We start from the raw sequence: 16,687 nt of genomic DNA, 5'->3' as shown, positions 1-16,687 counted from the left end.
TGTCTGAGCAGTAATCGCCACGCACTTTCAGAATGTGGATCGCTCATGATTGTTCAATACAATAAAATACAATACGCCCATGTTCATACAGCGTGCAGAATCCAGATTCTATTGAGGAGAGTTGAGCCAAGTCACCATAGGCTCGGGAAGAGAGCAACGTGGAGGCCCACTGCCCCTTCCCCGGCCCCCACTGGGGGCGCCAGCCACTCCAACTTTTGACTGGATGTCAAGAGCGTCGCCACGAGGGGAACGAGTCGCCGGCCAGCCAAGGTAGCCAACGGCGTGGGAAGGTTGCCTGACCTCGAGGAAACTGAGATGGCACCAACGGAGGTTTTGTTAAGTAGGCGACCAAAATTCGACCAGCAGCAGCCTGGGCACCTTCACAGATGCAGTGCCGCGTATCAGGGCGCCTTCGACGTTGAGCTGGGCGCCGATCATCAGGACGCCGGGGGAATATGACCCTCGTAAATATGTGCCTCGGAAGGGAGACCTAACCATAAAACTGAAAGCTCGCCGTATTTTGTCCACTATTTTTCGAGCAGGTCCATATATTTCCGTCCTCAAAAGTGCGGGGATATTCCCCAGTGTTTGAGTTGGATGGGACTATACCTAGTAGCGTTTACACCGACAGGAGATTCCCATTGCCGGCTGTGGGAAACTACTGTCGGTGTAAACGCCATTCATATTTCCTGCGTCACCCCTGTGGGGACGCCCTTACTCCATGGTGCCGAGCTTATCAATTTGGATATCAATGGAATCAAAATCTCTTATCGATCGATGAAGAACTAAATTACCCCGACCCGGAGAGCGTCTTTGGAATCAAAGCAGTAGCACATGACGCAAGACTTCAGGCAAATAAATCCTTCTTGTCTGAAATAAAACATTTGTGTATTGATAAGCACGTTTTATAAGCAATGGTAGCAAGATTCTCCATGTATTTAGTTTAAGTGATAATTTAGTAGCAGATACTTACCGTCGCATTTCGTTTTTTTATTTATTTAATAATTTGTATTGTCAGAACTAGCAACATGTCTCTTCACTCAACAATAATTACAAAAGTGAAAAGGAGATGATAAATTGCTTATATTTTGGTGAAACTAAAAATTAATTCAGCACACATTTTTTTTACAGCGTTGAAGTCCAGCTCCAAAGGACAGCTGACGATCGTAGCCGAGTAGGCTGTTTGGTACTTGTTCACTATTTCTTAGAAGTACCCGTTATTACCGATCATGTCTCACATAATAAGCTATTGGAACAAAAATATGCATCTTCTTCTAATTATTCTCCTTCCACGCTTTTAATAAATACTTTTAAAATGCATTTACTAATTCATTTCACAAAAACGGCTTGAAATTTTACAACGTCAAAATACTTATTCCAATTTCCACCATGAAACCACCACTATATTACTTGCTTACAGAACCGTGCGCACAGTGCGCGCAGTTTTATCGTGACGTCAGAGGGTGCTTCCTCAGTGGCGCCCCCTGGCGGGGAACGCGTGCAAAAAGTCCAGCTCTTAGGCATGTCCCAAATGTGTCTCAAATGCCGCATCAATACACCGCTACGTGTGGTGCACAGTGCACTGTAGCAGTGTATCGGTGAAACAGGGCCCTGAAGTGAGTGGGGGACCCCAGAGCGCTGTTCGGCAGCCGGCTATTTTGTGTGCAGGGTATGACGTATTTCGCGAGCCGACGTCACAGGCGGTGACGTCGGCTCGCGCGCGAGCCGAGCGCCAACGACAAACTAACGGGAACCCTCGGACACCCTCGGGGCATAAACCGCGGAGTAGCATATTGAGCGAGTCTTATAAGGAAAATTCATATATTTTCGTTTCTCAAATGATAATCAGGGTGTCTCTTACCTTTTTACATATCATTTAGGCTTACCTAACACTTCAGTTGCCAAATATCTGCAATAGAGGCCTCCACGGAGGCCGGTGGATGACGTCACGGAAAATGCCGCCGGGCGCAGTCAGCTGCTGGTAGGCAAAACATTCCGTGGTAGGCGTTGCGCCACGCCACTATAGGGTGCGGCGGGAATTCGAGAGGATGGTGGAGGTTAATCACGTTTTATCGTGAAAAATGCCGACTTCTTGTGCTGCTTATGGTTGCACTTCTCGCTCTGGAAAAGATAAGGTGTCTTTTTATCGGTTCCCCAAAGATAATGACCGGTTGAATGCTTGGGTACGTGCTACCAGGAGGAAAAACTTTGTGCCCGGCGCTGGGGCAAGGATATGCTCTAAGCATTTTATCACTGGTGAGTACCTAGTTAAAAAAAACTGTGTACATGTTTAATATGAATGTCATTTCTACGTCATACATAATTGTGGAGTCAAAATGCCACAATATTTTTGCATGGCATCTCAGGCTATCAAACATATTGTCTATGGTTTGTGAGTGAAAGTTGATCCACCACCTAGACAAATTTTGATATATTTATTCAATTACAGGGGCACCAGTCAGTGAGAAAGGGAGTCCTGACTGGGTACCAAGTGTCTTCAACTTCCCGTCATCTCAGCATGCCAGCAACGTTGGGATCGGCGGAGTGAAGAGAGCAGAAAGGGCCCAACAAAGATCAGCTCAGAAACAGCATGCGTCTCTCCACCTGTCGGCTTCATCTGGAGATCAAGATGAAATGTGTACAGCCGAAGAACCAGTGTCTCAGGTGAGCTACAAACATTGGCTACTTAGGTACCTACCAGTTCAACCAGTTTTCCTGGCACCAAGAAGTAGGTAACTATCTCTATTTTGTTGATAACAATGCCTACTTTTTGTTATCTTGCAGGTCAGCATTGAAGAGGCCAGAGCTGCAGAGGCACTGCTGGAGATGTCAGCAGCAACTGGCACCCGTGAGGTTGGCTGCAATACTGATGGTACATGGGGAGAAAACCACAAGACAGTCGTCTCAGCTCTACTTGATAGAATTCATAAGCTGGAGGCTGAAGTCACATCGTTGAAGGAGGAGTGTGAGCAGCTGTTGAACAGCAAAAAGCATAACTCATTTGAGACTTTGAAAGAGAATGAAGAGGAATTTAAATTTTATACCGGGTTCCCATCCCTAGCAATGTTCATGTGGTTTGTAAGGGTTCTTTGTCTGGGGTGCGACCTTAGCAAAATATCCAGGTTGTCTGTGCACAACATGGTTCTTATGGTGTTGATGAAGCTCAGGCTTGGGACAACCAATCAGGATCTTGCATGGCGTTTTGGTGTAAGCAGGTCCTTGGTATCAAAGATCGTTCAAGGAACCCTCAGTCCAATGGCTGCAATGTGCAGGAGGCTCATCATCTGGCCATCAAGGGAAAGCATACAGGCCAACCTCCCTCTCTGCTTCCGTTATCCCGAACTTCGAAAGGTCAGAGTGGTAGTTGACTGCTTTGAAATTTTTACAGACAGGCCAAGGCATCTCACATCCAGAAAGAAAATGTTCAGTTCCTACAAACACCATAACACATGCAAGGTTCTAATTGGTGTGTCACCAGCTGGGGCAATTACATTCTTGTCTCCAGTCTGGGGAGGTCGATCATCAGACAAAAAGATCACACTGTCATCTGAGCTCATTGACATCCTTGATCCATTCGATGTGGTGTTGGCGGACCGGGGGTTTACCGTTTCTACAGAAATGGCTCTGTACAATCTCAAAGTTTTGACACCAGCATTTGTTCGTGGTCAAGCCCAGCTTCCTAGGGCAGAAGTAGAGAAGTCTAGGCTTTTGTCTCGAGCTAGAATCCATGTTGAAAGAGTCATTGGTAGAATGAGAACGAAGTTTCGCATTCTGAAGTCTACATTGCCAGTCACCATGTACACGCAGGTAGATGATGTTGTTTGTGTGTGTGCAGGTATCATAAACCTGCATCCAAGTGTGGTTCCGTGAGATGCCCCAAAACTCCATGGAATGCATGATTAGATGGTACTAAGTGCTGGTAACATGCTCCGATCATGTATTGAAAACAAACTCAATTGAGTTTGTTTTCATGACAGTGACATTGTTGATGAATAAAACAGACTTGCAAATGATTTGTGTGAGGTCACAAACAGATGTTATAGTTCGTAATCAGCATCACCTGTAGCACCAGCATCACGCCATAACCCAAACCCTTGTTATAAAGATAAGCTAGCACAAAAGATATATTTGTCAGCCAGACAATGATGATCAATGCAGCCAGCATAGCAAAATCAACACGACCATCTGGTGTCAGTGACAGAACAACCTACATGTGCACTAATGGGCACCCGGCACAGTCGCTAGCTATGACATCACTTCAGGAGTGCTGGCACAATCTCTTTCACATAAAAGGTTTCAAGAACCTTCACCAGGTAGTCACCCATGCTCTCCATGTACTTTATCACCAGAACATGGGGCTTCTGCCCCGGCACATACACACAAAATGCACATGACTTTAGCCCACAGACCATCATCTGTCCCTGCACCTGCATCATGTACGGGTGCTCTGCTTTGAGGTGCCCATTCTCATCTAGAAACCCAGCCTCCTGCGGAGACTTGTCCTTCAGGCTAAAGGGGCACTTCACCTCCAGAACCCATGTCCCACAGCATGCACACTCAATGATACCATCTGGGGAGGCAGCCAGGTAGGGGTGGTCAGGGCTGACGAACAGCCCACACTTACGAATTGTCAGCTCACTATGCATAGAGCTCAGAACCCCTTCTACAGCAACACAAGCATCTGCCTCGTGTGTATGTCCCCAGACTACAGCAGGCACTGTAAGCTTACAGGACGCTGGCTCCACGATCTTACGCACCAATGATGCACTCTGTCGTCCCCCCTCGACATGGCTCACCACCTCACCAAACACTGAAGCAGTCACCCTTCCATGCCTCTGGTTAAGCCACTCCTTCGATCCTCCCTGATCCACAGTAGCTCGCTCGACGTTCCCTATCACATCACTCGGGTACATCTTCTTCAGTTTGTTAACCAGCATCTCACAGTACTTCCTCGATGGCTCAGCATCACTAGGAGCTATCTTCTTCAAGATGGAGAACATCTTGTAGATGGGATATGGCAGCTCAGTCCTGCCATCCACAACATCACCACTGACTGGCAGAGAGCTTTGCAGCGCACACCCAGCAGGCAGATCCTGCAGCTCTGTCTGAAATGCAGCATCAGACATGATGAACTCGACGCTGCTTCGCTTGGCAGGAATGCCCATGTCTGCTGCAATGTCAAGGACCTTGCTGGGCTCCACCTTCTTCGTAGCTGTCTGATGATTCCATTGACAGGCCTTGCTTGTTGGTGCATTCTCTGTCAGTCCGTGGAGTACGGCTGCTTGGATCTTGTAGAGCACACCTGCCACATGGCTGCACACTTCTCCAAGTCCTGCCATGCATTGGCAGTGGGCAGACATAACACTGCCATTGGGGTGGCAGAGCACCCATGCATTATACGACTTTGAAGCCGTCTGACTGGCCTGTACCTCTGCCTTCACGAAAACACCACTGGTATCCACTGAGCAGAGCTTGAGTGGGCCAACATGACTAGACAAAAACACATTCCAAGCATCTAGTGACTTGAAAGCTTTCAAGTTGTCGGACGTGAAAGTGCCAGAAGTGGAGACCAGATACGCAAATATATCTGGAAACAGCACGAGTGGGAGCTTCTCGAAACTGTCCGAGATCCAGTAGGCCTCATCGATCTTGTACGGATCAGGAAATACCTTCTCTCCCAGGCAGAGCTTTGCTTTGTATCGTGAGGAGTCGTACATCACGAACAAAAACACAAACTAGAGAAAAAACTATCGAAAACAGCTCTCACAATCCGATAAACCACGAGACGCCAGTGCAAATGGCCGCGATCGCCCGGTTTGTTTTGCCTACCAGTCAGCGTTGCCAGTTACGAAAAATAGTTTGTGACGTCACCGTGGAGGCCTCTATTTATTCAAGCGAAGGTATTTTCAGTAAATATCAATGCTATAGACCGAAATCTTTTTAAGAAAAACTCCAATCAACAGAAATAAAAATAACTTAATTTATTCCAACCATTTCCTCCAAATAAACAACGTAAAAACTCACTTTTACACACATCATTCATAATAAAGCATACTAACACGCCGCTTTAGACAATTGCGGCGTCGAGTGGCGCGCTGCTAGCGCTCTTTTTCGATCGCAGAGACCCTGCACGCACGCGAGCACACTACGTCACGTCCGGGGGGCACAGGTATATGAAAAATCGCAGTGACGTAACACTTTTCTCGCTTCTCATTGGTCAATAGCCCGTTGCCGGGGTAACGTGCACGTATGTGAGCGCGGGCAAGAGTACTAGCCGGCCGCCGATCAGGGCTCTGACCAGCCAAGTGCGGCTATGTGCGTACATATGTCATCAGACACTAAATTCTGTCATAAAGAAGTTTGTTTGTTTATTAGGGTTTACAGGCGCGTCAACTGCGGTTGGAAGGAACTACACAATTGGAGGGTAGAGTGGGTGGTATTTATACAGCCTCGGTAGAGGGCAGGGCCAACACAACAAACTCTGAATAGAAGGGACTCTGCTCTTGTGAAGCATTCCATTTAAGTGGTTTTGATCAAAATTTTAAATTGAAATAAATGTGCCTTCTCATTCTGTTTATCACCAACAACCCAAACCACAACATTGACATCCTTGGGCTTAAAGGTTTACATAGCCTTGGGTTTATGGAAACAAAGAATGGAATATCAATATGCCAGAAGTCGATGGTATTGTCCCCATCACATAATTTGCGAAAAATATTGCTAAGTACACTGAATAAAGAAAAATAACCACAACTTCGGGAAATGATTTGAAGCGTTGTCAACAAATGGTTGCGGCTGCGTCACAAACGTCATAAATGCCTCAATAGTCTTTTTCTTCCTTTTTGTTGCCCCATCCATCCGCCTCTGCGACACCTCGGCATCTGCCACGAAGCTAGAAGCGAGATACCTAGGGCTAGAAGCGCGAGAAGCACAACCTTACACATCAGCCTCCATTATTGACCGTAGGAAATACAGTGGATGTATGTAAGTCGCAATGCTATGAAAGATATCCCCACAGACATCAGTGATACCGCTGTCTAAAACTCACCTATTAGAATTTAGATGTGACGCAAACGTGCACAGCTCAGCCTGCACCGCGAGGCTGATCCGAAACTGAAACGTGACTCTGGGACGGCAGTTTCCTCGTTAGACACTAGACAGTATCTGCAGCAGCCGCTGCTCTCGGCCGGCTGACAGCGCTAATAACAAACTGGTATGTGGCTGTGCCGTTCCCCAGCAGTCACTGCCAAGCTGCAAAACCCATTGCCCATGCCACGACTGATAAGTGATAACAAAAGCTCAGCCGTAGACGAGCGCCGCGTTGAGACGCTTATCCCTTCCCACATCCCCCACAACCACGATGTCTTATCCCGAAATCCAGGCCACACAGTACAGTCGTAAAGACAAGTATTTTATTGGACAAATCGGATGGTTCCTTACATGACAAAATCCACGAACGATATAGAAGCTATAGCGTAAAAATTTCGTCAAAGGAACATAGGCCGAGTGGGAACCGAGTCTGGTGGCGCGCGCGTGCCGTGCCGGTCCGGCCCGGTCGGAGCGGCGGCACCCCTAGAAAAGCTATCTCTCTCTCTCTCTCGGCCCCGTCGGCTGCAGGCCCGCCGCGCAGCTCTACCCTCGGTATAAGAAACACGAACATGAACAGACTGCGCGCGGCCGGCGAGCGGCGGCGACCTGCGCCGGACGCTCCGTGCCGCCGCCGCGCCGGTCGGCCGCCCGCCCCGGCCGCGCGGCGCCGCCCGAAGGGACAGGCGGGGGAGGCGCGGCGGTCGGCGGCGGCGGCCGGCCGGCCCGGCGGCGGCGCGGCGGTCGGCAGGCGGCGGCGCCCGGCGCCGGCCACACCCAGCCGGCTGACAGCAGCGCGGCCCTGAGCCCTGGAGATGTTGTTCGGCCGCGCTGCAGTCCTCCGGGTGGGGCAGCCGGCGGCGCTGCCGCGGCGGACCCAGCCGCCCGGCGCGCGCCGCGCCGCTCGCACCAACACCTGGCAAACGGCACATTATAAATAACCGACGCCTCACAGCAAATCACATGATGATTATTTTGCCGTTAAACACAAGACTCTACAGAGAGGTAGCGCGGCGAGGCGGCGGCGGGGCGGCGCGGCGGACATCAGCTCGGCGCTGTCCGCGCTCCTGCCCGCGCCGCGTAGACGCCGGCCACGCGGCTCCCAGATAAAAGCCAAAATAAAACGATACTGACGCACGCGACGGCTGGCGGCGGCCGCTGTGTCGGGCGGCCGGCTAGTTCCAGATTTTGAGGAAGCTGTCCCAGGAGCCGGTGCAGACGGCCATGCCGTCCTCTGTGACGCCCAGACAGCTGACCCGATTGTCGTGACCGGCCAGCACGCCTGAAACAGAGAGAGGTAGCCATAAGTCAATAGACGCGATAGTGAAGTGTTGGGATGAACTTGGAAATAATGGAGCGAGGCGGCTCAGACAATGCACGGTGAAAATCAGGCGACCGCATGGTATTAAAGGTGTTGATCCTTTCAAAACCAATTTCTTATTTTGTGACAAAATAACGAGAGTGAAAGATAAAAAATTAGCAAATGGACTACCTGCTGGTGCACGCTAACGAGTGATTTCGTCAAAAAGGCACAACTTGCAATCAGAGTATCAATCATAACTAAGAGCCACGTATCAGTACGGAGGAGAAAAAAAAGAGTAAGAAAAAGAGACGCATATTTCTCCCTTCAACGCAGGCACCCTCCCCGTCCTGCACTCTCGGGCATCGTACCGGCCCGCTCTGTGCGCATGGCGTCCCAAAGTTCTCGTTCTCCATGACTGCAGTTGACTGTTAAATTGAACCCCTATCTCCCCCTCTCCCCTCCAACCGCACGTACCGGCCCGCTCTGTGCGCATGGCGTCCCAGACGTTGCAGTTGAAGTCGTCGTATCCGGCCAGCAGCAGGCGGCCAGACTTGCTGAACGCCACGCTGGTGATGCCGCAGATAATGTTGTCGTGCGAGTACATGGCCAGCTCCTGGTCGGCGCGGATGTCGAACAGGCGACACGTGGCGTCGTCCGAGCCCGTGGCGAACGCGTTCCCGCTCGGGAAAAACTGCCGAGGGAGGGTGATGGTGAGAGGTGGTCTCAGAGCAGGCTGGGAGAGGTGGGCACGCGCTAAGTGCGATAGGAAAGGAAACATCAGAGCTGCAGCATAGACACCTATGGATGGCAGATGTATGATGAGCATTGCCACAATAAGTTCTATTTTGTTATCTACGATTCAAGTTAATCTGCTTTCGTAAAATGCATAACCAGAATTGAAAGAGAAGATATCGATACAAAGATAGAGACGCCTGGCTTCTAAGTTCAACGATTCTTATCTGTCTTTGCTTAACAACCCCTTGAGCAGACAATGACAATCCGTGTCGTAAGCTCTCTAAAACCGACTGTAGGACCACGCACGCGCATACAGCTGCCGCCGACAGGTCACTCACCCCGATGGCGTTGATGTCTGACTCGTGTCCGGAGAAGGTCTGGCGACACACGCCCTCTCGTACGTCCCATAGCTACCGGACAGAGCAGGGCGGTGGCAGAGTCAGTGGGGTGCACTACTGGAGTCGTATGAGAGGGCCACACGACTCGGGCAACGAGTGTAATGCTGGTAAATGACACAAGCGTCGAAATCAGGGGGGTATGGGAAAGAGAAAAAACATTAGATGACCTTATGACAGCAGTTCGATGGGTTGGAGTAGCATCAAGAATACTGTTCACATCAGAAAATTGGGAAAACATAATTTGATGTCATGATTGTCAGTGCACATTGGGGCTAACAATAAACAATATCACCAAAAGAACAAGAAAAAAAAAACAGAAAAAACGAATCGCTCAATTTCAACCACAACCATGCATTTCTTCCATACCATCCCGTCACATCCCCATCATCGTTACCTTGGCGGAGGCGTCGCAGGCGCCGGAGACGAATGTGCGCATGTCGGGCGCCAGCGAGAGGGACATGACGTCCCCGGTGTGACCGGTGAACGCCGTGCACTGCTGGCCCGTCTCAATGTCCCAGAGCGCGCTGTCGGCAGGGCGGAGAGGGCAGGGGAGATCAGGGGACATCGACACGGGAAACTGGGCTGGAGCTTATCTATAAACGTGATGATAGTGCAGTTTTGGAGGGCGAGTGAGGGGGAGATTGGGAGAGAGAGAGGAATAGGGAGAGAAGAACAGGAAGAGAGAGAAGTAGAGGGAAAGAGGGCGAGAGAGAGAGAGAATCAGAGGGAAAGAGGGAAAAGGAGAGGAAGAGGGAAATAAATAGAGAAAGAGAGGCAGCTCATGCCATCAAAAATGCACCGTTCTCTTTCACAAGCTGTCACACACAGCAAACCTGCTCGTTTAGCGTTAGGCGGCATAATTATATATTCCGGTCACACGATATTTTACATACCGATTGACAGCATGGACGAGGGTGACACAGAATACGCATAAATGAACGCATAATGAATACAGGCCGACATTGGAAACTTTCGTTTAGCGACATCACACATCCCCATAACGTATAATTGAAACGGGAGTCATGAATAACCAACAGTGTGAATTCGAAGCAGTAAGAAAACAGACTAGCGGAAACAGACGTGTCGATCGAAGCACTTCCCTCTCCGAAAGTGAACAGGGCCACTGACAGAAGCGACTTTTGTCCACGGCGTTGGCAACGGGCAAGCTAGCAAAAGGGTGAAAACCCAGGGTTGGCCTATATGAGCCTGACTGAGTTTTTCTAAAGACTCGTGAAGCCAAGCGTGAAGCCTTATTGAAGTCTGGCAAATACTTCTCAAGAATATGCGTCTGATTGAGTTCAGGATCGTTCCACAGTTAGGGACATGTTATGCTTTGGACGAGGTCCAGCTGCTGACTCCAGCAGCACTGACCAGGTCATGTCACCGGAGCTGGTCACGATCTGGTTGTCGTCGACGAACCGACAGCAGCTCAGGTAGCCCGTGTGGCCGGGCAGTTCTCTGCTGACGCGCACACTGCCCTCCCGGGTCTTCAGGCTGGGGAGAGAGGTCAGACAGGTCAGAGCGGTACACGGGTAAAATCGCCAGGTCTTCAGGCTGCAGCACACACCACACACCACACGGAGGGTCAGAGATAGGCAGCTGCGCCAAACAAGCATGTTTGAACCATGTTGTTCGAAACAACACCTTCAAACACAGGTGGTGCAGCATTATGCAACGTTTATAAATATCCCAGCAAACATCAACGCCGTCCGCTGCGCCGGCCCTATCCACTAATATCGCCCCCTATATTTAGGCACAGATGAATCTACCCACGTAGCGCCGCACAATACGGCACCTAAATAGCCTGTTTCGGAGCAGCGCAGCCGCCCGCATCGCCTGAGCTCACCTGTATATTGAACAGATGTTGTCCAGACCGCCGCAGGCCACGAAGTTGCCCGAAGGAGCGTAGGCGCAGGTCATGACCCATGAGGAGCGCAGAGGGATGGCGTGCACCTTGTTGGTCGAGTAGCTGTCCCATACGATCAGCTTGCCGTCCTGAGACGCCGACACCAGGTTCCTGGCAATGACACAGAATAACAGCTGGTCAGAGCACAGACAGAGACGATCGCCGAAGTGATGAAACATGCGGACGTGGCGCCCAAAACATCGTTTGTGTTGCTAAAAGGAGAGCCCGTGGTTAATATCACCAGAGATGACGCAATGACGGTCAATCCTTACAGCAGCATTGAGGGGGACCGTTTGGGACTTTTGTTCCTCGACGGCGCCAAACCAATTCCACCCACCCATCTCGGGCGGATTTCGTGACGTGCATACCTCTGGTCGGAGCTTGGTGCGGCTGGCAACGTGCTCACAGCTCACCACATATTGATGCCTGATTTCGTTACGTTTTGCCAAATCCTTCAGCAAATATATAATATTCGTTATGAAGGATTCGATGGCAACAGCCTGATGTAACAAAAGTCGCTCCCTTGTATACCAACTCGCCCCTGAGAGAATCTGAGTGCTGGGCCAGCAGCGAGCGGGCTGGCCCCGTGAGAGCACACTCCGCTCTTATCTCGGACAAAAGACGAACAAGCCAAAGACCGATCAGCCCACTTAGAGCTCCCCTTGCCGCGGCGCCCCGGCCCCGCCCCCCGCCCACGCGACCGCCCTCAGCTCCCCTTGCCGCGGTGACATCAGCTACCGCGTTGCTAGGCAACGTCGGTTCTGAGTCAGTCGGCGGCCGGCGGCCGGCGGGCGGCGGGCGGTATCGACCTGCCGGCCGGCGCGGCGGTCCGCCGCCGCTGCCGCCGCCGCCGGCCGGCCATGGGAACAGCGGCCGGCGGTGGTCGATGCGCCGACAGCGTCACTGCCGCCGGCCGGGCCCATCACCCGGAGACGAGGCTATTCCCGGCGCCGAGAAGGCCGGTCGACGGCAGCATCACAACCGGGGGGGGGGGGGGCTGTCCCCCGTGGTGGCTCTATGGCAGGTACCGCCGAGTTCGGGAGGGATCTCACCAGCCGCCCGGACCGTGCACGGATCGGTGCAGTGACGTCAGCGGCTCTGAGCCGCCGCCGCTCCATCCAGGATCCGCTCCGGCCGGCAAATGAGAGAGCCGGGCGCCGCACGCGCCTCGCTGGGGCCGGGGAATCACTTTCCGCGCGCCTATCTCACTAATGATCGTCAGACAGACGTGCAGGAAGGTGGATAGACTAAAGCTCCTGTGCAGTTTGTAAACATACTTTTTGGAAGAGTCGGTAGGCGAGGTCTTGGTCAGTTAAATGCAATACTTACATTCAAAGGGGGAAATATCTCCTTCTGACACCGTACGGCGAACAGTTGTTGTTGTTGGGCTACACCTGGTTTCACCCAAGGTTTCCAAAATTGACTCAACCAATTGTCTTATCTGCTCCGTTCAGAGCAAAAGTAACCCCAAAAAGGATGTGAGGGTGTACCTATTCAGCATTGTCACATTAGAACCTCAAGATATGCGGTGAGAGCGGGTCACGGCAGGAATGGTCGTCAAAGGTCAGTAGAACGATGGATTCCAGGGTCATATTACCTCCATAATTCAGCCAATGCTTCGCGGGGATTTACCAAAGTTCAGTCCTATCTTAAATTGCATTACACCAAAAGTGCTAATCGATTCTTACTTTCAATAATTCCGAATCCTTGCCGATATTCAACCCTTTGAGCATCCATCGACACATTTCAAAGTTACCGCGTGAATACAACTTTACAAGATGCACATTATGTGAGCCGTCTAGTGGCACTTGGCCCGCTTAGAATCCAGAGGGGAACCACCGACACTAGGACCCCATCTACAAGTGACACGGTAACTAACTGAACCAATCCAGGTCGGCTAATTCAACTCAGCCGGGCCGGCATCTACTGATGTTACCATGCAGCTCTCTCCACTCACAGAGCTCGTACCCACCCACTCACACGCTCTATCTAACTAAATCTAGTTATAGTCGAGTAGCACATAGGCGAGCCCGCCACTCGCGAGTAAGAGATACACCCACCCAGAGAATACCCTAAGGATATCGCCACTTTGCTTTAGGGTCAATGGACAGCACTAAGTGACGAAGGTGTCTAAACGGAACCTTCTAGCCCCAAACATGACCACTAACATACCATTACATATGCACAGCGTCAATGCGAAGAAGAAAACACGTACCATCAGCCATCACTGACTCGACGATAGGAAATGGATGTAGGATATGGAATCTAGAAACATGTTGTCGTGCGAAAACCATCTGAGGGAAAGGCAGCCATTTTTCTGTCACTGTTTTAGCCATCAGAACAATAACAGACGCTAACGAAAATAAGGTATGCCTACTATACCTACCAGCGAAAGGAAGCAAAACAGCGTAAGCATTCACAAAGTGCAGAGCAGCACGTTTTGGTCATCAGAGACCAGATGGTAGTGGCAATGAGGCGACCAAGACAGAGGAGTAACGTCAGTGGCCCCTCAGCGCTCAGCGATTATCACTGTATATACAGTTGCCTGGCTTCATGGAGCGCCACTATGCAGGTCAGATTTTCCAATTTTGCGCGACCCCCTACAGAATGTTTAAGATTTATTAAAAAAGAAATACAAGAATTGTTTCTTTCCTGAAGCGATACGACCATGAGAGCGAACAACGAAATGTTCCAGTTTAACTGTTCCTTAGCGGCATATTATGTACAAACTTAGCACTGACGGAATGATTTAGTGCCACATATGTATGTTGGGAGAGGTTCAACTGGTTCAAGGAAGGTGTGCTTGTTTTGGATTCACATCAATGCATATTACTACGATTTCCACTCTATAATTACCTAGTTTCTTAAATTGTTTCCCGGATGCTAGTCTGTCCCAATGCCTCTATCTTTATCCCAGGGAACAGACAAAAGGTTCAGACTCATGTCCTTACATAACAAACGCGTTTTTTTTTTTACAGACACCCACCCATTGAGCCAACAAAGGATTTATATTGCACCGGAACACTATATCGGGACACTTTTTTATATTATAGAGGACCGCGGAATCTGGCGTAGATCTGATTACGTACCGCGAGTCGCAGCCCCAGTGCATGGCGTAGATTTTGGCGAGGTGGCCGCGCAACGTTCGTCGGTTGCGCATTTGTATTCGTCCGATCTGTTCCATTGTGGCAGTTGCCTGCACAAGGGTGGTGTCACACGCCGCCTTCCGGGCATCCTGAAAACAAACCGTCAGAATATTAGCAAAAATACATTGCACGCCCATATAATATCAGAGAAGGGCGAGAATTTGCGTGTTACGGTCAACATGGTCCTGCGGGTAGGGGCGGACATGGACGCCGGCAAACCACAGACAGTGTGAGTCACGAAAGTGAAAGCTCAGAGCAGCAAACATAGTATGCTTGAGCACCACGTCTTATCAAAGGGAAGAAGATAGAACCAGGAACAAAATGCTGAATACACAAATCAATGGGATATAAAAATGATATTGCATAAAAATGAATAAGCAAAAAAGCACAAAAGTAAAAAGTTCGTGTTCAATAAAATTAAGCACAACAATAGCAATGACATAGGGAAGCAACACATAACACATGGAATGATGATGATGACAGTGTCGGGTAGCTTTCGCAATTTCAACGGCCACCAACACTTTAAAGCATGAAAACGAGCACAGCAGTGTGACGATCTCGGCACACCGCAGAGCGTTGGTCAGGGGATGGCTGAGAGACCGCCTGGCCCGGTGGCTTCGACCGTGTCGGCTGGTGATGGACGGTCGAGTTCCCGGCGCTGTCGAACTGTTACCGGGCCGTTCCTCCACAGACACACCTGGTTACGGGGGATCGTACAGAGTGGGGGGCAGACATGGCATGAGGAACGGCAGAAGATCTAGTGACGGGGAAACGTCTACCCATAACGGAGGAACACTCATCAGAGAGAATTCGAAATGAGAGAAACGTGCAGCAGGTGGTAGCTGAGCTATTCAAAAGTTGCAACTGAGGAGCACTCAAGGGTGAAGTAATTTCGATGCGCATCACCCAAAACTATGAGATAAGACTTGAGTCTCGCTCGCGCTCGCCCACGTAGATCGGAGTAAATGTTAAAGGGAAGAAAGGGAAAGTTCAGAATCTTGGCAAATTGAAGTCGCCAACCACATGCGATTAATCAAAAATAATGATTGAATTGCGCAATGATCACGGTGAAATCCGACACGTGTGCGACTGTGCCGGTGTCCAAGAGTAAACGTGGCATTCGCTCAACTATTTAGAGCAATATTTAAAAAATATGACTCCTCTGCTAACCTGCATCCTATGTTTTAATGCAGCAGCACTCAGATGAACGCGGCTGCTGAACCTACAGCGTCGCATAGGCCTCAGAGCTGTTCATATGCTATGCGGCACAGCCTATATTCAGGCGTTCGACACCTACGACATCTAGCGGCAACAACAGGAACTAAGAGGGAACGGTTGGCGGGGCGCGTTCGCCAGTTCCCGAGATACTAATTTCCTTTGCAAAAAAATGAGATTCTTCTTTCTTTTAACTTTAACCTTGCTATGGTTCGTTAAAATAAACTGACAAAGTTTTTACTCGTGTACTTATCAAGCATGGAGCAGCGTGACTCGGATAAGAATAGGAAAGAATACACGGAGACCGTAGACTACATTCGCAAATCTCGCAAATAGTTATGTTACGCCCGAATTTAATAAAGCACCAATCAACTCTCATATCATTCTATCGTGCACGGAATCGTCCATCCCTCGTCCCCCTACCTCAGACCCCAATCTCAGCCACCCTGCTGGGAGCCCCTCCCCGTCGGAGTGCCATGAGCGCCCGGCGCCGGGCACGGCCGCACGCACGCCGTTCGGCCGGCCTTGGCACGCCCCCTGTGGCCGCCATCTTACACACGCGCTATTGATCGGACGAAAATATCTCGATCGGGCTCAGCCGCCGCCACCCGATGACAAGCCGCCGCCACGTCACGCCCGCCGCGGCAGCCAATCAGCGCCGGCCGACGCGGCGGTGTGACGTCACCTGTCGCTCTGATTGGCCGCTGGCGGTGTCCAGATTCGGCGCCGGGCCGCGAGCCGATACAGGCGCGGATAAACCACCTGCGGTGGCCGTATGCAGGCCCCGTGGCTGGTTGCCGTGATGGTAGGCAGACTACAGTGGCTGGCGAACACCGCCTGATTCTGAAGATGAGGTCGACAGGCGTCCGCCAGGAAAAACTTTTAGACGGCTGGGGAA

At 50.6% G+C, this 16,687-nt stretch overlaps 3 protein-coding genes across 7 annotated transcripts in view; 1 reads left to right on the top strand and 2 right to left on the bottom strand.

Moving 5' to 3' along the window:
* LOC122386696 (exocyst complex component 6B-like) overlaps positions 1-6,804 on the bottom strand; it is a 118,371-nt gene extending 111,567 nt beyond the window's left edge. Inside the window, exon 1 of one of the 4 annotated variants that reach the window (XR_006257430.1) lies at positions 6,755-6,776. The gene's annotated coding sequence lies outside the window, so the exon portion shown is untranslated. Of the gene's footprint in view, positions 1-6,728 lie in introns of all 4 variants that reach the window. The other 3 variants (XM_043376146.1, XM_043376141.1, XM_043376148.1) reach the window with 3 other exon arrangements.
* On the top strand, positions 2,022-4,010 carry LOC122386698. Its single transcript, XM_043376153.1, has 3 exons — positions 2,022-2,256; positions 2,450-2,664; positions 2,785-4,010. The coding sequence occupies exons 1-3, from the start codon at positions 2,082-2,084 to the stop codon at positions 3,868-3,870; spliced, it is 1,476 nt and encodes a 491-aa protein (XP_043232088.1). The 5' UTR covers positions 2,022-2,081; the 3' UTR covers positions 3,871-4,010.
* Positions 6,805-7,398: 594 nt separating the features above from the next.
* The window catches only part of LOC122386677 (guanine nucleotide-binding protein G(I)/G(S)/G(T) subunit beta-1-like), a 34,729-nt gene continuing 25,440 nt past the window's right edge, over positions 7,399-16,687 (bottom strand). For both annotated transcript variants that reach the window (XM_043376100.1, XM_043376101.1), the window contains exons 3-9: positions 14,518-14,663; positions 11,369-11,539; positions 10,894-11,016; positions 9,917-10,046; positions 9,463-9,534; positions 8,864-9,080; positions 7,399-8,368 (exon numbers count right to left, since the gene is read on the bottom strand). In XM_043376100.1, coding sequence (XP_043232035.1) covers positions 8,262-8,368; positions 8,864-9,080; positions 9,463-9,534; positions 9,917-10,046; positions 10,894-11,016; positions 11,369-11,539; positions 14,518-14,663 — 966 coding nt within the window. In that variant the 3' untranslated portion in view covers positions 7,399-8,261. The remainder of the gene's footprint in view (positions 8,369-8,863; positions 9,081-9,462; positions 9,535-9,916; positions 10,047-10,893; positions 11,017-11,368; positions 11,540-14,517; positions 14,664-16,687) is intronic.

Source organism: Amphibalanus amphitrite, unplaced genomic scaffold (genome assembly GCF_019059575.1).
Source record: "Amphibalanus amphitrite isolate SeventyFive unplaced genomic scaffold, NRLGWU_Aamphi_draft 000259F_arrow, whole genome shotgun sequence".
In the NCBI taxonomy this organism is placed as follows: Eukaryota; Metazoa; Arthropoda; class Thecostraca; order Balanomorpha; family Balanidae; genus Amphibalanus; species Amphibalanus amphitrite.
The sequence above is the reverse complement of the archived record's forward strand: the minus strand, read 5'-3'. Positions and strand labels throughout refer to the sequence as shown.